This window comes from Salvia splendens, chromosome 20, assembly GCF_004379255.2.
Source record: "Salvia splendens isolate huo1 chromosome 20, SspV2, whole genome shotgun sequence".
NCBI classification, from domain to species: Eukaryota; Viridiplantae; Streptophyta; class Magnoliopsida; order Lamiales; family Lamiaceae; genus Salvia; species Salvia splendens.
In genome coordinates, this window is record NC_056051.1 from 19,179,016 (window position 1) to 19,201,347 (window position 22,332).

General features: G+C 40.5%; 1 protein-coding gene and 1 pseudogene across 1 annotated transcript; one reads left to right on the plus strand and one right to left on the minus strand.

Annotated features, from left to right (window-relative positions):
- The first annotated feature begins 1,283 nt into the window (after positions 1–1,283).
- LOC121782032 lies at positions 1,284–8,794 on the plus strand (annotated as a pseudogene).
- LOC121782031 (cellulose synthase A catalytic subunit 1 [UDP-forming]-like) lies at positions 8,723–14,269 on the minus strand. Its single transcript, XM_042179733.1, has 14 exons — positions 14,031–14,269; positions 13,332–13,527; positions 13,059–13,240; positions 12,670–12,787; positions 12,395–12,581; positions 12,029–12,295; positions 11,577–11,922; positions 11,340–11,477; positions 11,132–11,257; positions 10,790–11,002; positions 10,435–10,699; positions 10,149–10,345; positions 9,700–10,050; positions 8,723–9,599 (listed from the first exon to the last, which is right to left on the minus strand). Exons 1-14 carry the CDS (start codon positions 14,109–14,111, stop codon positions 9,012–9,014), a joined length of 3,255 nt encoding a protein of 1,084 aa, XP_042035667.1. The 5' UTR covers positions 14,112–14,269; the 3' UTR covers positions 8,723–9,011.
- Positions 14,270–22,332: the final 8,063 nt, after the last annotated feature.

A 22,332-nucleotide genomic window follows, 5' to 3' on the forward strand; every position in this document is an offset into this window, starting at 1 on the left:
AATTCCATATCCACAAAACTCAATACAGATTCTACTAAAAAAACAGCAAAATCCAGGTGTAGGGATGTCAATCGAGATAACACATCGGATTTTGAGCCAGTTCTATTTGGATTGTGAGTTAATTGGGCTAGAATTTTATCAAGTTAAAAATTTTCAACTATAATCCTAAACATTCAGATTTCGGGTTATCTCATCTGACTATACTCTATTAATTAAAATTATCTTATTTATGTGATGAAGGGAGTAACTTTTTTGTGTAGCCAAGCGGGCTAACCCGCTTAACCCACCAGTTATTTTAGCCATAACCCTTTAATTTTAGTGCGCTAATGGATCAATTCATAGAATTTGTATTGAATTGGCATCCCTACTTCCCTAGCTTCGATTTATATGCATGCTTTCTAAATTATGATATAGAATACTAAAAGAAATACTATAAAATAATTTCACCACTATAAGTAGAAGATGTATTCTTTCATTTATACTAAATATCGACACAATTTAATAATACAATCCAAATATTAAATTAAAAGTATGTGCTTATCTAAGTCATCTTAGTACTAATAATTAAATTGAATGTGTCAAATAAATCTTTTAAATTTGGACGCTTCAATTATGTTTTATTTTCAAAAAAGAGCATAGAATGTCCAGATTCAAATGCAATTACGACGAGTAGTATAGCAGTGAACTTGTAAATATGACGAATTTGATTTAAATGTGATTACGGTAAGTCGATAATACTGTATAAGTTTTGGTGAAATATTAAAATGTAATTTGAATTAATGCAGGAAACAATTATATCAAGAATTATTCAAAAAAAATTATTTTATTTTTACATTACCATTTAGTATCATCCATAACATAAGGCATAAGCTATTGATAGCAGACGAAGAAATATAAATTATTGGGATTTAAATAATAATAATAATAATAGTAATATACTACTTATTATTTATTATTATTATTATTATTATTATATAAGAGTATACGCACATTAAAATGTCTATATACAGGTGTCATTCATACTCATGTAAACGGAAATGTATATTATTGTCTAAAAAAAGATTAATTCAAATATTCTTCAAAAATCAAAACAAGGCGGTTGGAGTTGGACGCTCAGCTCCTGCATGACTTTTTATTAGAATTGTATTCCACCAATGGGAGACTATATTTTCCCTCATTCCTAAAATGTTTTCATTTTCTTGCACAATTGTAGCATATCGTTGAAATTACTCTCTCCCTCACCTACCCTTGGATTGGAATTTTCCACTTCAAGCATTCCTTTTTCACCTTTCTAACATTCCAAGAAACTGTTATTGAGTTCAAGAGAGAATAGGGAGGTGCAAAATAGCAGTCTTGAGCTTTTAAGTTGAATACGAGGGTAAAAATGCAATCTTTGAATTCCAATAGAAATGGTTTTTCCTCGTTGAATTCCAATTTAAGGCTTCAGAGGAATCTCCAAGATTGCAACTTTTACCCTGGTGGTGGCTTGTTTTCCTGTGTTTCTGGAAACAATGAAAATGGGGGTTTCAAATTGCCTTATGCTGATTTGTTAGTTATGTTGGATAAAATTGGGAAAATTCCCGAGCCGTTTACAGGCAGTACTCTAACTATTACAACCGAAAAGCAATACAAATACAACTGAAACGGAAATTACAACGAAAATAGAAAATTACAGTACTAACTATAAGTCGAGTCGAGGAAAGCCCTCTTTCCGCAAGACAAATTACGCCTCGGCTAGTGCTCACGGATTGGCGTAGTGTCCCCAAAGATAAAACGACTTCGTCCTAGAGAGTAGAAGCACCTCAAACTCTCTAGGCACCGGCGAACTTTCGGAGTTTCGAGAATTGAGGAGACTATGCTCCTAAATGGCTAAATGAGAGAACTAGTTTAGAGAATTGTGATCTTGATCTTGTTTTGATCTCTCCTTCAACCCCCCCATATATATATAGGCTTAGGAAAGATAAGTGGTGATCATTTTTTATTTTACTACTTAAGAGATAGTTATCAAATTGATAAGTTGGTTATCAAATTGACAACTAAGTACTTAAGAAGCTTCTAACTTAATCAACTTGATAACTAAGTAGTTATCAAATTGATAATTCCAACAATCCCCCACATTGGTTAGAGCTTCACAAGCTCAAACCAACATCTTAGTCACACCTCTATCTGAGGAATGAATATGAATGTATGCAGACGCTAGCCTCAATTCTCAAGAAATAATATTGCATTTGAAATGGTAGCTTGGGGCTTTGAACCTTCCATAGTCAATACGATCGGGCATACTGGCGGCCTGGTGGACGTGATGCCTTGAACCATTCCTCCTTGGTGTATACCGAGACAATAGTATTGACACAATATTGTTTACAAACTCGTCAGTTCTCACGTTTGTGTCCTTTTCTGGCCATGGAACACCACTTTGGATTCATAAGTGATTTTACACATTTTGAAGCGGCCCTCACTTCTCACTTACATAGGTGATTCTTTCTCGAGTATCCTGCTATACTCTACCTCCTAGAGGTTTCCAATAATCATTAAAAGTCAAAGACTTAACCTCTTACCACGTGCAGGTTACAACACTCAATGCTTTCTAAGGAATGGGCGAAGACTAAGTTCTTCTGAGTGTTACGACTAGATTCGTATAGCTTCGTTTTCCCATTGAACCAAGCTCATGGGATCTCCAATCGTATGGTTGGGTTACCACTATAATCATCTTTTAGATGTGGTTTTCAACCCCATTCCTTCTAGCAGCTTAAGCATTTGATCACGGCATAACCCTTTGGTTAATGGATCCGCTAAGTTATCTTTTGACTTTACATAATCAACTGAGATAACACCACTCGTGATCAATTGCCTCACGATATTGTGCCTTCGACGTATATGTCGAGACTTTCCGTTATACAAACTATTATGTGCTCTCCCTATAGCCGCTTGGCTATCACAGTGTATCACTACTGTGGGCACTGGCTTCTTCCAACATGGGATGCCTTCTAGGAAGTTTCTAAGCCACTCGGCTTCTTCCCCTGCTTTATCTAGAGCGATAAATTCAGATTCCATGGTGGATCGAGCTATACAGGTTTGTTTCGTTGACTTCCATGAAACAGCTCCACCCCCCACAGTGAACACATACCCACTTGTCGAAAATGAGTCTTTTGAATCAGAAATCCAATTTGCATCACAGTACCCTTCAAGTACTTGGGGATATCTGGTGTAACGCAGCCCAAAGTTGAGAGTATACTTCAAGTATCTCAAAACTCTACGAAGAGCTTTCCAATGTTCGTTACTTGGATTGCTCGTAAATCGGCTCAACTTGTTCACTGGACATGCAAGATCAGGTCGGGTGCAGTTTGTGATAAACATCAAACTCCCTATGATCCTTGCATATTCTTCTTGAGCAATAGGCTCACCCGTGTGCACGCTCAAATGCACATTAGGGTCCAATGGAGTCTTAGCTGGCTCACAATCAAATGAGCGGAACTTCTTGAGCACTTTCTCGGCGTAGTGAGATTGTGTCAAAGTAATTGCCTCGTGATCTCTTACAATCTTGATTCCAAGAATTACATCAGCTAGACCCATATCTTTCATGTCGAAATTTCTTTTCAACATATTTTTCGTCTTGTTGATAATGCGATTATTACTGCCCATAATCAACATATCGTCTACATAAAGACACACAATAATAAACTCATTATCTGTGTTTTTAATATAAACACACTTATCACACTCGTTGATAGTAAATCCATTTGACAACATCACTTTGTCATACTTCAAGTGCCATTGCAATGGCGCTTGCTTTAATCCATATAGAGACCTCACTAGTTTGCATACCTTCCTTTCTTGGCCAGGTACAACAAACCCTTCAGGTTGCTCCATATATATCTCTTCTTCCAATTCACCGTTCAGAAATGCAGTTTTCACATCCATTTGATGAATCTCAAGATTGTGCAATGAAGCAATCGCAAGAAGCATCCGAATAGAAGTGATTCTCGTAACCGGTGAATAGGTATCAAAGAAGTCATATCATTCTTTCTGCTTAAAGCCTTTCACGACTAAACGAGCTTTGTACTTATCAATAGTACCATCAGCTTTATATTTCCTTCTCAGGATCCACTTGCACCCTAAAGGCTTACAACCTTCTGGCAAGTCCACTAGCACCCATGTGTTATTTCTCATAATTGATTCAATTTCACTATTGATCGCTTCTAGCCAGAATGGTGCATCTGGGCCAGACAGAGCTTCTGCTAGTGACTTTGGCTCATCGTCCAACATAAAAGTAATAAAGTCGGGGCCAAAGGTCTTTGCAACTCTGGCTCTTTTGCTACGTCTTGGTTCTTCATTCTCAGTACTTGGCTTCGTCCTTTCCAGAGAATGAGAACTAGTAGCTTCATCCACCATTCTTTCACTAGAATGGTCCTCTTGCTTCTTACAAGGATAAACATTCTCAAAGAATATAGCATTCCTTGATTCCATGGTCGTTCCTTCAGCTATGTCAGGCACAGCTGACTTATGGACCAAGAAACGATAGGCGTAGCTGTTGAGTGCATATCCAATAAAGATACAATCGACTGTTTTGGGGCCAATTATAACTTGTTTTGGAAGAGGCACTTCCACCTTCGCTAAACATCCCCAGACTTTGAGGTATGAATACGATGGTTTCTTTCCTTTCCACAACTCGTAAGGAGTCACATCCCTACCTTTAAGTGGAATTTTATTCAGGATATGATTCGCTGTTAACACAACATCCCCCCACATGTTCTGGGGTAACCCTGAATTAATCAAAAGAGCATTCATCATTTCTTTCAATGTTCGATTTTTGCGTTCAGCAACGCCGTTCGATTGGGGAGAATAAGGAGCTGTAGTTTGGTGAATTATACCACTCGCATGACATAATTCTGCAAACGGGGCTACATATTCGCCACCTCTATCACTTCGAACACACTTAATTTGACAACTAAGTTGATTTTCGGCTTCATTTTTGAAGTCTTTAAACGCTTCAATTGCCTCATCTTTACCTCTTAACAGATAAAGGTAACAATACCTTGTGCAATCATCAATAAATGTGATAAAATATTTTTTACCACCTCTAGTTTGCACAACTTTCAAATCACATACATCTGTATGGATCAACTCTAGCGGTTTCGTGCTCCGTTCTACCGAGTGAAATGGCAGCTTAGTCATTTTAGCTTCAACACACACCTCACATCTTTCAAGTGAGTTGAATTTGTTGACTTTTAGTAAATCGAGATTCACTAATCTTTTTATAGCATTTAAATTTACATGTCCCAATCTACAATGCCATAAATCAGAGCACTCAAGCAAGTAAGAAGAAGATGCATCATTTTCATTACTTGATAATTTCGGAGTGCGGCGCACAACCGTTACATTTAGTTTGAACAGGCCATTGGAAAGATAACCTTTTCCAAGGAAAGTACCAAACTTAGTCAGTACAAACTTGTCAGACATAAAAACTAACTTGAAACCATGACTAACAAGTAGGCTACCCGAAACCAGGTTCTTCCGGATGTCTGGGACATGCAGCACATCCTTCAGTTTCAGCTCATGACCTGACGTCATCTTGAGCTTCACTTCTCCCAAGCCGATAGCTTCAGATGAGTTTTGGTTGCCCATGTGAAGCTTTTTCCCTTCGACTTGTTTGTATGTTGAAAACTGATTTCGATCTGAGCAGACATGTACAGTCGCTCCAGTGTCGATAAACCAAGACTTTGGGTTATCTACATGGTTCACTTCAGAGACCACGGCCGCCAAGTCATCCTCATCGAAGTTCTTCTCGACCAGGTTCAAGTCTTTCTTGGCTTTCTTTTTCTTGGGTTTTCGGCAGTCCTTCGCCATATGACCCGGTTTGTCACAGTTATAGCAGTTGCCTTCAAACTTTCGGGCAACTGCCTTCCCTTTCCCTTTATCTTTCTCATTTGGGCGGGGACGTTTTGAGGATCTTCCTCGCTCTATCAGATTTGCCTTTGAGTCTTCCGAGCTTCCCGGCTTCTGATGATAGCGCATGTTGTCCTCTTCGACACGAAGACGAACAATCAGGTCTTCAGGCTTCATCTCCTTTCGTTTGTGCTTCAGATAATTTTTAAAATCTGTCCAGCACGGAGGAAGTTTCTCAATCATTGCCGCAACAATGAACTGATCTGGTAAGACCATTCCTTCAGCGTGGACATCATGGATTATGATTTGCAGCTCTTCGGCTTGCGCCACCACTGAACGAGAGTCCACCATCTTGTAGTCCAAAAATTTTGCAACTACATACTTTTTTGTACCGGCGTCCTCGACGCGGTACTTCTTGTCAAGAGCCTCCCACAATTCTTTTGAGGTCTTAGTCCCTGCGAAGATAGAATAAAGACTATCCTCTAAGCAGTTCAGGACGTAATTCTTGCACAAGAAATCGCCTTGATGCCAAGCATCATAGGCATTCCGGACATGGAAGTCCGTCTCTTCCTCAGATACGACTGGCGCATCTTCCTTGAGGAAGTTGGCAACACCTAACGTAGTTAGGTAGAACAACATCTTTTGTTGCCAACGTTTAAATTCAGAGCCCTTAAATTTCTCTGGCTTATCGGCCTGAGTCATCACCCTCGAGGTCGAAACAGGTGTCAACACCGATGTTTTGGCAGCAGAAAAAGTAGATCCATTTTGTTGGTGTTCGTTTCCTCCAGCTCCATGGTTTCCGTCCATCGTAACTTCGGCCGACATCACCTAGAGTACGACTAATTTGTCTTGCGACTGTTGGATAAAATTGGGAAAATTCCCGAGCCGTTTACAGGCAGTACTCTAACTATTACAACCGAAAAGCAATACAAATACAACTGAAACAGAAATTACAACGAAAATAGAAAATTACAGTACTAACTATAAGTCGAGTCGAGGAAAGCCCTCTTTCCGCAAGACAAATTACGCATCGGCTAGTGCTCACGGATTGGCGTAGTGTCCCCAAAGATAAAACGACTTCGTCCTAGAGAGTAGAAGCACCTCAAACTCTCTAGGCACCGGCGAACTTTCGGAGTTTCGAGAATTGAGGAGACTATGCTCCTAAATGGCTAAATGAGAGAACTAGTTTAGAGAATTGTGATCTTGATCTTGTTTTGATCTCTCCTTCAACCCCCACACATATATATAGGCTTAGGAAAGATAAGTGGTGATCATTTTTGATTTTACTACTTAAGAGATAGTTATCAAATTGATAACTAAGTTGGTTATCAAATCGACAACTAAGTACTTAAGAAGCTTCTAACTTAATCAACTTGATAACTAAGTAGTTATCAAATTGATAATTCCAACAAGTTAAGTATGTTTCATTGCCTGAGGGTTTCAAGATTCAGGAGGAGGATGGTGAGTTGGTGGATGGGAAGAAGAAAAGGGGGCTTAAGTTTAAGTTTAAGGTTAAGGTTTCTAACCCCTCTTTGAGGAGGTTGATCAGTGGGGGGGATCGCGGGGGCCGTCTCTAGGACTGCTGTCGCGCCATTGGAGACGATCAGGACTCATTTGATGGTTGGGAGCAGTGGGAATTCTAGCTCGGAGGTGTTCCATAATATTATGCAGAGTGAGGGGTGGAAGGGGCAATTTCGTCAATGTGATTCGCGTTGCACCTAGCAAAGCCATCGAGGTATAAGGTTGGAAGGGTGGTTTTTAGTCTGTGTATATTGCTTTTGTAGTGTTGATTGTGTTTGTGTGTGTGTTTATGTAGTTTCTTTTATTGAAGTATGATGGATAGTGTTGTCAATTGATTGCTTTGACATTGAATCAATATGTTGTTTGTGTGTACTTGAAACTGAGTTGCATCATATGCTGATTTTATAACCCTTCCTCTTCCTCTTCCTCTTCAGTTGGGCTGCTATTGTAGGTTTGGGATGAAAATCTTTAGTTTTTTTGCTTGATTCTTCAATTTTGCAGTTTACTGCTTATTACATAGTTCGTATCCGGTCCTAAGAGTTCTGTTTCCTGCAGTTATTCGTTTACGACACTGTTAACAAGAACGTCTCACAAAAACAACTCGGGGAACAGCCAAAATTACGCGTCCCTCCTTCATTGGTAGCGGGGGCTTGTGCTGGTGTCAGCTCGACTCTAATAACGTACCCCCTCGAGTTGGTCAAGACCCGACTAACCATACAGGTAAAACCGCCCGAATAGCTACCCTTACCTCCATTTCCACACGAGTTTCACCTTTTTACCCGCATTGCCCTGCTTCCTTTACGCAGAGCGGTGCATACAACGGCTTGCTTGACGCCTTCCTTAAAATATTGGAAGAGGGCGGGTTACCTGAGCTCTACAGAGGCCTCACTCCGAGTCTCATCGGAGTGATCCCGTACGCTGCAACCAACTATTGGGCATAAGACACTCTGCGAAATGGCTACCGGAAAATCTTCAAGCAGGAGAAGATTGGCAACATCGAGACCCTCCTCATCGGCTCAGCAGCTGGCGCCATTTCCAGCTCCACCACGTTCCCTCTTGAAGTGGCTCGTAAGCATATGCAGGTCGGGGCAGTGAGCAGGAGGCACGTGTACAAGAATGTGCTCCATGCTCTTGCAAGTATACTCGAACGGGAAGGGCTCGAGGGCCTGTACAGAGGGCTCGGGCCAAGCTGCTTGAAGCTTGGGCCGGCTGCTGGCATCTCTTTCATGTGCTACGAGGCGTGCAAGAGGATTTTGATAGACATAGAAGAAGATGAAGAATAATACTACAATAATAGGAGCAAAATTGAAATAAATTTAAATGAACTGCACTGGAATTACATTAACAAGTTTAAAATTACTTATAATCCCATAAATATAAAATTCAATGCTTGCTTGAAACAACACTGTATACAAAAAAAATTATAGTTTGAATCGAAATTGGCCAAAAATCTATAGTCCTAACATAAAAGATTGATACCATAAAGCTTAAAGCTTAAAGCTTAAAGCTTAGCTTACTCCCCCAAAAGATGAGTACACGAGCGACGTCGTTTCTAGGTTTCATGACTTGGTATATATATACACACATGTGGGGTTAAGTGTAACTTAGCAGTTAACACCACATTGCCCTTGTGCTGCCCGCTTCGACGCTTCTGAAGTGAAAGGGTCGATGCGGACCCACAGCAGCGAGAAGATGGAGGCGAGGAGGATCGACCAGACGATGACGATGGTCGGGGTGCGGTTCTGCCGCCCGAGAAGACCCTTGAGGAAGGGATACAAGTGGACAATCACCCATATGGCGAAGAAGAGCTTCCCGAAGAGCGGGCCCCATGACTGGTACCCGCTGTTGATGGCGTACGAGACGCCGGCCACGATCCCAACTATGTTGAACATGAGCACGGTGGTAGGGGGGATGAGGAGGGAGGTCCACTTGAACACGTAGAGCTCTGCGAAGTCGCCGTCCTCGTCGGACGCCTTCGATGTGACTGTGAAGTTGGTGTCGATTCCAGCGAGCACCTTCAGAAGACCCTGGAAGACAGCGAAGAGATGCGCTGACGTCCCTCCGATGACCCAGAACTGCTCGTTTCTCCACCAGTCCTCGACACTGACACCACTCCACCTCATTTCCAGTATGCCAGTGGCGAAAATAGAGACAAAGAGGAGAATAAACCACATGCTAGCAAAGTTGCTTATCTGCAAAAGGATATATCAATTTGATCGACGGAGTTAGAGATTCACCCATACAAGAATCTGCAGACGAAAAAGACAGATTAGAATCACGTTCGTTACTGACCTCAGGAATGATAAATTTGTTAGTAAGAAGACATATGGCAGGAAGAACACAGTAAGCGAGCAATGGGATCGAGGTGAGCGGGTACACGATGGTGTTGATATACGCGAGCCTCTCCAAGAGCTGCAGTTTCCCATTGTAGCCGTACCATATAGGGCAATGCCTGCTAAGCATAATCTCAATGGAGCCTAGAGCCCACCGAAGCACCTGGTTGAGACGATCAGACAGATTGATAGGAGCCGAACCCTTGAATGCCGGGCGAGGAGGCATGCAGTAGATGGAAATCCATCCACGTGCATGCATCTTAAACCCGGTCAAAATATCTTCTGTGACGGAACCATAGATCCACCCAATCTGAAGCAAACAGTAGACGCAACCGAGTTTAACTTCATTTTAAGAAACCAAAAAAACCACAGATTAGATTGAAACATAAATGAAGCACAAGAGAATACCTCTTTACCCCACTCAGTCTTATCCTCATATCCACAACTAATGACGTGGATGGCTTCTTTCAAAAGAGTTGCAGGATTCGTCGAGGGCGGTATGCCTCCCATTTCCATGAAGGTGGCAGCAATGAAGACGGGCGATTGACCAAAGCGCTTCTCCAAGCCCTTTTGGGACATAAGAAGTGACTTCTCATCATCGTATCCTGTCACGAAAGCAATTGCATCAATTTCTACAATTTAAGAAATCTTCCATTTGGTGCTACTTTTACACAGGACAAGTATGAGAACCAACCTTCTACACCCTCTTCTATGTCCTCCATATTAAAGATAGGGATGGTCGATTCAGTCCTTTTAGCTGCTCTCTTCTTATCGACGTATTTCTTATTGGCATGCCTCCCCTTCTTCCTCGAGCCACAACAGCTCTTGACAATAATGTTTGGCTGCAGATCCTCTTCCGTTAGGACAGGGTCATAGCCATACAATGCTTGTCTGTTGAAGCAGCACCCTGTTCCCACATAGACGGGACCTTGAAGGCCATCCAACCCTTTCAAGTTAATCTGCAGAGACGAAAATTTAAGACAACATTTAAATGAGATAGATATCACAGAATCAAACAGTAAGGGCTTCTAAATTTGAAGGACACATACATCGAAAAAGACAATGTTGCGATTAGCATATCTATCGTGCAAGTCGATGCCATCAAAACGTTGTGGAAACTGAACGTAGCAAGTCTTCCTTCCATATGCAGGATCCATCATGAAGCACATGGCTTCTTTACAAGCTTTGCTGTTATTGAAGTAGTGATCACAATCAACATTCAAAATATATGCTCCATTTGTGAGGACAGCAGAGACACGAATCTGAAGCACATAAGGAAACAATAGGTCATGACAAAACATCATCAATTACCCGAGAGAGAATGTTGAAGAAAGTCAGAAAAGATTGCTCGTCCCCCACTTGTTCAAGCAACACAATTACCAATCACTCACCAATGCATTCATAGCTCCAGCTTTCTTGTGATGCTGGAATCCAGGACGTTTCTCACGAGAAACATAAACCAATCGAGGCAACTCATTTCCATCGGTGTCAAAACCCCCGCTATGCCCCAGAAAGACCTGTTGATGAGAGACATGAGTAAGAATTGCAAGATGATAAACATGAAAGTATGTAACGTATAGTTGAGGGATAAAAATATACCTGAATCATTCCTGGATGATCCCGTGTGTTGTTCCCAGGCCAAGCAGTTCCATCTTGCATTGTCCACCCTTCTTCAGGCATCTTTTGAGCCTTTGCAACAAGAGCATTTATCCTGACCTTGAATTCTTCGTATTCTCTCTGCAGAAAACATATTAAGAATTAAGAAATACAATTACAGCCCACTGTCAACTTGTTCCCTGCTTTAGTATATGATACAATAAGAGACTCTTGACTCACCTTCATTGCTCTGCGTTCTTTAACGAAGGAAGGTTGAATCTTGTCCTTCAAGTAATCTATTTTCTGTTGAAAATAGAACTCAGGGGCCCTAGGTTCAATATGATGCTTCTTGCAGAAAGGCACCCATTTCTTAGCAAACTCAGCTGTCTCAGAGAGGGCTTCAAATGTTAGCATTGCAGCACCATCATCAGAAACATAGCATGATACTTTATCAACAGGGTAGTCCACGGCCAGGATGGACAAGACAGTGTTGGCAGTTACAAGAGGAGGCTCTTTCATGGGATCCACAGTACTGACGAACACATCAATAGGTGCTAACTGGGAAGGCTCACCCTCTCTGTCGTATCTGTGAACGGAGAAGAGAAAATTTAGGACATGATCATATTTCACAAAAAACTTATCCAGAGAGTGAGATTCAGCATATGGACTGAACTTGAAACACTTTCACTAACCTCAATGCAAGTCTTTCAAGAAAAGTCTCTCGACTAACTGGATACCATTTCGGAAACTGGTCAAGAAGCCAGGATAAGGCAAACCAAACTTCACAGATAACTGATGTCAGCCACAAAGGATAAGCATCTTTCACCGGATGGGTACAACGGTATTGCAAGAAAAAACCCAAGATAATCAACCGAAGAATGATCACAACACGGTAGGGAGTAAGATGAGTTGAGGAAATAGGCTGCACACGGCTCATAGGTAAGCGAGCATCATCAGCCCTGTCAACAACCCAAACTATTAGCATCCCTTCTGATGTACAAATCAAAACGAGAGATAATTACTAGAATTTCCGGAGGGAAATCTAGATAGAAAATTACATTTGCAGTTCTTCTCCATTCGACCCAGTGCCTTCAATATCCCCTTTCCCTTCACTGTATCTGCTGTTCATATTTACCATGTTTTTCTCCTGTTTTAGTTTCCAACCTTCCACCCTCTCCTTCCAGTCAACGTTTCCAAGCCCGTAAGAATTCAAGTCTTTAGAAGGGTCAACTATTCTTACAGGAACTGCAGAAATCGATGGTATTGTAAATTGTTTGCACGAAACCAAAATGGTGAATGCCATAATAAACGAATATATTTAACAAGAAATTACCCGGCTGGCGTGGATCAACATAAGGGAGGGAGTGAACACGGTCTCCAGGGCCCAAAGGACCGGATGTGCTTCTAACAGAATGAGTGTCTTGTATAGAAGGAGGAATCTCACCAGAGACCTATCAATTATCAACAACATTAGAGAATCAAATTACACTTTGTCCACAAAATAAGAGTTGATGACAAATGCATCACAAGGCAAAGAGCAAAGCACATAGGATCTAATTCAGATGTAGATAAATAACAGCAACTATGACTGATTGACGAGAGTGACTTTGATAAGTTGATCTGATTTCTTTATGTATAACCGAGCGTGGGAGTTTGGACGTGACTAGATTCAAATCATGTTCTAATACATGTATTTATCAGTAACATGTTTGCTTGGCTTACTTGCTGCCCATTGGTAAGTAGAGGGATTGGTTGCTGAGATTCATGTCTAGACGATGCAGAGAGCTCAACCTCATCAGCCTGCCACTGAGATCTAGCCTTCATTTTTCCTTGACCATAATTAAACTCATTCTCCAAATCATCATCCCCATCCTCATCATCATCCCCATCAACTCTCGGACTCCCTATGACAGAATAAATAAGTCCATATGCCTCTATTCAGCAGGAAAAACAGGTAACAAGATTCTTCATGTAAAGCATACGAAGCCAACTAACCTTTGAGTCTCTTGTAACGAGTCTTACACTGTGGACAAGCCTGATTCCCATCTTTCCGCTCATACTCATAACAAGCACGACAAACCGGGAACGCACACTCATTGCAAGCAACAAAGACATCACCAGTGGCAGTCACTCCAACAGTATCTCCACAAATCTGGCATATCTGGCCATTCGGATTCTTCACCGGTTTGGACTGCATATATGACAAGCATTGCAATGATCAGAAGACAATCGAAACCAAATCAATCCATAGAATCAGATCCCTTCCATGCATGATCAGAGCATTAAATAAAGTAATGATAGATGCAGATCACATGAACTTTCTAATTACAGCATAAATCTTACACTAAAACTAAATTAAAAGAGTATGAAACATCAATCAAGTAAATCTGAGCTCCTATATCCAAATTCCACACAAACAACACTAGTCCATTCCAATAACAACTCAGCACAGATCTAACCACAGCATTTTACAAACTGTTTTCAACCTAATTCAATCAAAAAGCTAAAAGGAACAATAGAGATCTAAAACCATTTCTGAATCCACTCCAAGATCCAAACTTCAGCTGCCTAAATCACTCCTATACTACCAAAAGTCAGATCCAAAACCCAAATTACAATAAAAAATTAAAATTAAAAGAATAATTCAACAACTAGAACCAAAATGCAGTGTGACCTAGGGCAAAAGTTTCATACCCCGCTATCAGAATCATGGCGAATTCTAACTAGCTCATTCCTTTTGTGTGATCCAGCCACCATTCCCCCAGTCGCCTCCATTTTCCCCTAAATTTAGCAGGAAATGCTGAGTTTTGATTGGTTAATTTACTTTTGAATTGAAGCTATCAACACTCTGAGTAGAAGAAGGGCATCTCAATCGGCTCAATCAATCGGCCATCTTTCTGTAGCTTTCCTCTCTCTCTACTCCCCTTCAGTTCTAAACACTGCTACAGCTTTGTCTTTTTTATATTTTATTTGGAGGAATTAATTAATTGATTTTATTTCTCTTTGATAATTTGATGAGTTTCTACCTGTTTAGCAGGTAGCCATTCCTCCGCTGTTTTAAACTTAATTTTTATTTGACAACTTTGTGACGTCATTTTCCTCATGGAAAATAATTAAGAGGGAACATTTGGTCCACGAACTTTGCCAAAGTATCATTTTAGGTCCGTGAACTTTGAAAATATCATTTTAGGTCCGTGAACTTTGAGTTAGTATCATTTGATGTACTTTTTACTATTTCCAAGTTTTTTTAGACGAAAATACCCTCAATACCTTAAAGTGTATATATATTTTTAATAAATTTATCATATACTCATGATTTTTTATAAATATCTTTACAATATATTTTTTACAAATTTTCTAAATATAATTTTGACCTTAAATATTATCACTTAATTTTGTGACATGCAAGTAAAATTGCTTCTTCAATTTTTTATATTATTTTTAAAAAATTGAATAAAGAACTTTTCTTTAATAATAAAAAATTGAATAAAGATCTTTTCTTGCATGTCACAAAATTAAATGATAATATTGAAGGTCAAATTATATTTAGAATTTTTTTTAAAAATATATTGTAAAGATATTTATAAAAGATCTTTATTCAATTTTTTATTATTAAAGAAAGTTCTTTATTCAATTTTAAAAAAAAATAATATAAAAAATTGAAGAAGCACTTTTACTTGCATGTCACAAAATTAAGTGGTAATATTTAAGGTCAAATTATATTTAGAAAATTTGTCAAAAATATATTGTAAAGATTTTATAAAAAAATATGAATATATGATAAATTTATTAAAAATATATACACTTTAAGTTATTTGGGGTATTTTCGTCCAAAAAAACTTGGAAATAGTAAAAAGTACATCAAATGATACTAACTCAAAGTTCACGGACCTAAAATGATATTTTCAAAGTTCACGGACCTAAAATGATACTTTGGCAAAGTTCGTGGACCAAAAATGATGTTCCCTCAATAATTAAATACTACCTAACTAATCAAATCCTTTAATATAATTCTACCGACACATTACAACGATTTAAAAACAATACTAGATCAAAATCAATTTAGATAAGTCTTAAGTACAACATATTTGTCATAATTATCAAATACTTCATCTATTTCACTATAATAAAAACATTTATTTTAAATACAAAATCTAAAAAATAAGTAGTTAAATAAAGAGAGATTAAATATGAAATTATTTAATTATAATAAAAATATAGAGATACTACTCAACTACGACAAACATAAATATATTATTAAAATTAATATTAATATAATATAATCACTGTATTATTTAAGCAAAATTAAGGTACATAGTGATAGAAGGAAAACCATGAAATAAACAATTCAAAATCATGACATCATTGAATTATTGTCTCTTTCACCTAACGGTATGGCATGACTTAGAAAATGGAAAATGATAGAGATTATGATTGAAAAACCTTGTAAAAAGCATGTAGTAAAGTGTAAGCTTTGCCACATAATCTTAAGGTTACTTGCAATAATTTATTTTTCCGTTGCCTTTTTCAATTTAAAAGCATTGCCCGTTAGATATTTAATACCCGTTTTTCTCGCTCTATGTAATACTCCTATAAAATAGTGAAAAAGATCATCCACCACGTTGTCTCTTATCCCTACATTATCTCTTATTTGTCTCTTAACCGTCGCATCTCTTCACTATTCATGGGTCTCACTGTACTTTTCATCTTATCTCTTAACTAAGAGACAACACCTGCAACCCTACATCTCTTAACCGTCTCTTAGAGCATCCACAATAACCGGCGTCACCACCGCCACGCCGATTTTTCGCCCACGCCGGTTTGACGCCGAACCATTGGAACCGGCGTGGGCGAAATCGGCGTCAAAATTGGCGTCGCCATGCCGATTCCCGCGCTGACGCCGGTTCCGACGCCGATCCTCACGGGCGCCATTGTGCGTCCCGGATCGGCGCCAAACCGGCGTCGGATTTAAATTTTTTTTTTTTTTTTCGAACACGGATCGGCGAGTCGTCGCAGCCCCAAGCCGAAAATCCGGGGCGGGAGGAAGTGGACAGACGCGGAGAACGTTGCGGTTGCCAAGGCGTGGGTGAGTGTCTGCGACGATCCTCTGGTTTCGAACAACCAGAGGATCGTCAACTTGTGGGCCAAGATAGCCGCAGCCTACAGGGCATTTTGCCCTGAAGGGCGACCGTGCACCGGGGAGGAGGTCCGGAAGTGCTGGGACCGAATCAGGGCTGGCGTCTCTCGATTTTCGGGTTTGTACGCCAACGCCCTCCGCATGCAGACCAGTGGCCAAACAGAGGAAGACTGCAGGAGGATTGCGGAGAGAGCCTACCCCGATCCGGATAAGAAGTACTATGAGTTCACCTACTGGAACTGCTACGTTGTGCTCAACGAGTCGGAGAAATTCCGGGCAGGCGTCGACGCTGGCTGGCCGAAGAGGCAGAGACTGAACTATACCGGAGATTATAGCGGCAGCAGCGGTGGTTCGTCAGACCTCCCTGAGACGGCCCAGGAGGTCCCGACTCCTCGGTCGTTCGGTCGCCGACCTCGCCCGGTTGGGCAAAGGCGGGCGCAGCAGGTTGCGAGGGGGGGCACCCCGAGTTCCCAGGACGTCCATTCGGCATCCCCCCTCGGCAGGTCTACCGAGGAGCTCAAATTCTTCGCGCGCCAACAAACGCGCGCTCAAATGGTGAAGACCTTAGCCGACTTCCAAGCGGCGGTGGACCCCGAGGTGAAGGATTTTCTTCGTGTATTTGTTTTACTTTTTTAAATTAATGTACTTTTTATTTTTTGTACTTTTTTTTATATTATTGTACTTTTTTTTATAATTAATGTACTTTTTAAATTTTAATATTATTATTCGAATTTTCCGTATTTGTCTCGTAAATTAAATTCCGTATGTTGATACAAGTGTAAATTAAATCATATAAATTGTTATTAGTGATGTGGAAAGGTAGTGTGAAGGCTATGTGAGAGCTATTTGATGTCCAGTTGATGTGGCAAGCTGATGTGGCAGGAGAATTGTAGTGCTGATGATGTGGCAGTGTGAAGGCTATTTGATGGCTATTTGACGTCCAGTGCTATTGGAGATGCTCTTATTAATCATCTCATCCCTTAACTATTCATTCAATTTCATTTTTTATTTTTATTTCCAACAAATTCAATTAATAAAAGCACACTTCATTAAATAAAATAAAATAAAATTACAACTTCAAATTCTAAAAAAATTAAAAACACATAATTAAAATCGAAAAAAAAATAAAAAATACATAATTTAATTTCTTCCGCGCACTCTACTGGTTGCCAAAGTTTGCTCAAATGTGCTCCATTAGATCATCTTGGAGTTGGGCGTGGGCGGTAGAATCACGTGTCCTTGCCCCGAATAGACAACTGATCTTGCATAGACGGATGCACTCCACAGCGAGGCGGACTACTTGCGGTAGAGCTTCCCGGGGTTTCAGGGTTGAACCAATTTCCCGCCTCAGGTCCTTCGTCGGCGACAATCATGTTGTGCAAGATTATGCACGTATACATGATGTCGACCATATTCTCCATAAACCACGTACGAGCCGGGGCTTTGATAATGTTGAAGCGAGCTTGGAGAACCTCGAACGCTCTCTCCACGTCCTTGCGAGCAACCTCTTGCTTCTGCGCAAAAAGAGACTGTTTTTCGTTCACCGGCATGTTGAACGTCTTCACGAAGGTTGGCCACTTCCAGTAGATGTCGTCGGCAAGATAGTACCCCATTTTATACTGCCGGTTGTTAGCGATTAAGTTGATGGCCGACGCTTTACCATTCAACCCTTGGAGGCGTCGCAACTTCCTCCTCCCGACGTCGATCTTCTGCTAGCGATTCTTCCATTATGCGACGCATTTGCTCAAATTGCTCCATAGATGATTTAAATTTGGGAGAAGAATAAAAGAGATTATTTGAGATGAAAATTGGAGAGGAAAGAGAGATGATTTGAAAAGAATAGATGTGTGTTTGTGTGTGTAATAATAATGAAATAGGAGTATTTATAGAATAAAAAAGAAAAAATAATAAAAATAATAAAAAAATAACCGTTGAATGGTCATATTACCGTTTTTTAATTTTTTTAATAAAATCGAATTTTTTAAAAAAAGATTTATTGCGTCAGCGTGACGACGCCCACTCGTCGGCCGTCGAGTGGGCGTCACGCCTAGCGCCAGCCGTCTCGGAGGGACGAGCCACTCGGCGAGACGGGACGAGACGAGATGCTGCAACGCGTCTCTTAACCGTCTCGTCTCGGAGAGACGAGATAAGAGACGGTTAAGAGATGTGTTGCGGATGCTCTTAACATCCTCAAAAATATTTTTATAACTGTCCTTTTGATAGGCTTTCTTGAAGAAAAGTGGTGATTGCGTGTAACTTGAAATTTTGAGAGATTAGGATAAATATCAGTTTTCTTTATAGCGGAGAAATCGAGATTGAGAGAATGATATATATTAATTTAATTTATTCTGCTTGATAATAATAAAAGACTGTACATATATTTATAAGGGTAATATGTGTGGTGCAAAAAGATTTCTATAAACTAGAAAAGCGAATCAAATCCTAACCACCAAGAAAAGCAAATAAAATCTTAAATAAACTAAATAAATATACGGAGATAATATCAGATTCCTTTCAGAATAAAATAGAATATCATGTCTTTATTATCATACACCTAGTCCTAGTGTTGCAAAGTGACGATATTAACACAAAATATAATTTTTTTAAAATTATAAATTTGATTTGTTACATGTTATTAGAGCATCCCCAACGGTACTTGATGGGGCTGACGGCGCGACACAACCTCGTCCGCGCTGCACTCTTGACGTCGGCGGCACTGCTCGATACATCGAGCATGTCCGTGCCGCTGAGCAGGGCGACGTGACACCTCCCAATTGGCCAACGGCTTTTTTTTTTTTTTTAAAATTAACTTCATATATTTATATCATATATATGAAGGAGGAAATTACAAATCAACTCCTATAACAAGGAGGAAAGACAAATTACGCCACCCAGGGTTCGAACTCGAGACCTCCAGGATAGACGCGGTATCCAGCACCCTTTACCGCTAGGCCAAGGGGCTTGGATGAATTGGCCAACGGCTTAGCCATTGGCATTTTTTATTTTTTTTAATTCGATTTTTAATTTAAAAATCGTTTAAAAAAATTTATTTTCCCACTTCCAATAAAATATATCCGTTTTCTCACCACATTTAATTTATTTTTTAATTTTTTCCCCAAAAATCACATTTTTCATCTATAAATACTCTCATTTCCACACAAAAAATTTTACACCACACTTTACAATTCTCATTTAAATTCTCTCATCAGTTCTTAATCTTTCACTTCACTCTTGCAAAAAAAAATGTCCGTCTCCGGCGATCACCCATCCGGCTCCTGTGGTTGGAACCACGATAGGTTCCCTAGCCCGGAAACGGAATTCTCGCCCCCTCCTCTATCCCAAGGTTCTTAAATTCCGAGTGGCTACCGTCCTTACCCGGTGGACGAGCAAGATGCCCCCGATGGTCGATACGAATAGACACCCGAACAATGATCGGGAGGGAGCGGCGGCTCCCAAACTCTTCCTATTTCTCCTCCTCTTTGGGGATGCTCTTCGACGCTGTGAACAGGCTGTATTTTGGTGTAACCGGACGTTGCCGGTTGCTTCTCCCCGACACAAATATAAGAATCTGTCGGTGACCTCAATTTCTTGCTTAGTTGTTAGCAAAGCCCACACTCAAAGTCGCAATTACTATTCCACCCTTAATGAACCGACAATAATATTCAAATGTATTTACACAAACACACATTAATTACTAATTTGATTTGATCAATGTTGCTATTTTAGTTATTCCTTCCACAATTAGAGCCTTAGTTTGCCTTCTATTCACAATTAAAAGTTTTAACATGGACTGTAAATAGATACTTATCATGTCTATCCATAATTAAAGGATCATTTATATAAAAATAATATTAACGTTTCACAATCTTTTTCTACTCATTTTATTTTATTTTATTTTATATGTCTTTAATTTTGTGTTGAACTCAATCGAGACTTGTAATAGCAACAAAGGGAGTACCCGTTATCGAATTGTTATTGATCAGCTTTGGTCAATTTGAAGATGGACTCAGGGAAAAAATATCAAGCTGGAAAAGGGTTAGGTTAATTCTAAATTTTATAAAAAAAATGTAAAAGGCATTGGCGGAACTTAGCTGTAGCAGAAAAGGGACTTAGCACCCACAATCGTACTCTTGCCAGCGAGCACGGTTGTGGGCCCGACGCCACTTTTTCTGCGTGCTCTCTAGCAAGAGCACAACACCCACAGTTGTACTCTTCCGCAAAGACTAGCACAATTCAATTTAAAATTCAATTAAACAAAAACATTTCTATAATATTAAAATCCATTAAAAAACCTAAATAATATTACAAATGACAAATAAAATAAAAACAACATAATTAAAATCCTATAAATTAAAAAGTACATAATTAAAATCCTAAAAATTAAAAATTACATAATTAAACTCCTAATAATTAAAAATTACATAATTAAAAGCTAAAAATACCCTCGTGGAAGACTACTCATCCGGCGGCACTACCCCCAATTGTCTTTGGAGGCCCAATATCATGGCCTCATGCGATCGAAGTTGCGAGGGGGTCATAGTTGACCTATCGGCCATATTGAGTTGGGCCAAGAGGGTCCACAACGAGTTGGTGGGGGGTGGAGGTGGCGCATATGGAACGGGAACAAGAGCGGGTTCGGGAGCATTGGTGGTTGCAGCCACGGCGCGACGGCGGTTGGCCGCCGCCTTCTTCCTTCCTTGTGGTCGGTGTTGGGAACCGCTCGGGCCGGCGTCGGGGCTACCCAAGTTAGCTTCGGCGAGTTGGCTAGCCACTTCTTCGGAGCCGGCGTCGGATAGGGATACCGACCTTGACCGTTTGGAGGAGCCGCTAGAGGAGGATGTTATGTCTCCCCTGTACATCGGGTGCGTCCGCGTCTCCTGCCAAACGTTGAGGTACTTGAATGGCTTGTAGTTCATGGATTGGTAGGTGCTCATCGCGGCAGTGATGATGTCGACCTCGCTCCGGCCGCTCCCCGCCGACCGCTCTTCCTGGAGGAAATAGCCATTGAACTTGTCAATTTCTTCGTTGGCTCGGTAGATGGCGTTGCGCTCGATTGTTCCTGGCGGCCGGTTTTCATTGTACCGGCGAGCGATGCACCACCAAAAGTGATCGCCGGATTGGTTCGTGCTACCCACCGGATCTTCGGAGATTTCCAAGTACGCCGCGAACAATTTATGCATCTCCGCCGGAGTGTACGGTGTGCGGACACCGCGAGTAGGACGAGTCGGAGTTTGGGAGGGGGCAGTCGGCCTAGGCTCGGGTGTCCACCTGTATTGCCCTTCGGGGGCATCTTGGTCGTCGATTGGGTATGGCCGGTAGCCACCCGGAACGCCCGAACTTTGGGTTTGAGGAGGAGCCGAATATTCCGTTTCCGGACTAGGAAACGGTTGTGAAGAGAACCATTCGGGGTTCCAACCGTGGGAGTCCGGAGGGTTATTGCCTTGGCCGGACATTGTTATGTTGTAGGAGTAGAAGAAAGATTGAGAATGGATATGGGAGAATGAAGATGAGAATGGATATGTGAGAATGAAGATGAGAATTGTGTAGTGTGGTGTGAATTTTTGGGTGTGAAAGTGGGGGTATTTATAGATGAAAATGTGTATTTTTGGGGGGAAAAAATAAAAGAAAATTAAAAGTGGTAAAAAACGGTAAAAAACGGATATTTTTTTTTGAGAAGTGGACAAATATTTTTTTCTTATTTTTAATCATTTTTTTTTAATTAAAAACCGATTTTTAATTAAAAAAAAATTCAAAGGCAACGGCTATGCCGTTGCCCAATCGCTGCGCGCCACGTCAGCTGCACGCTGGCACGGACGTGCTCGATGCATTGAGCAGCGCCGTGTCAGCGGCGCGAGCGCA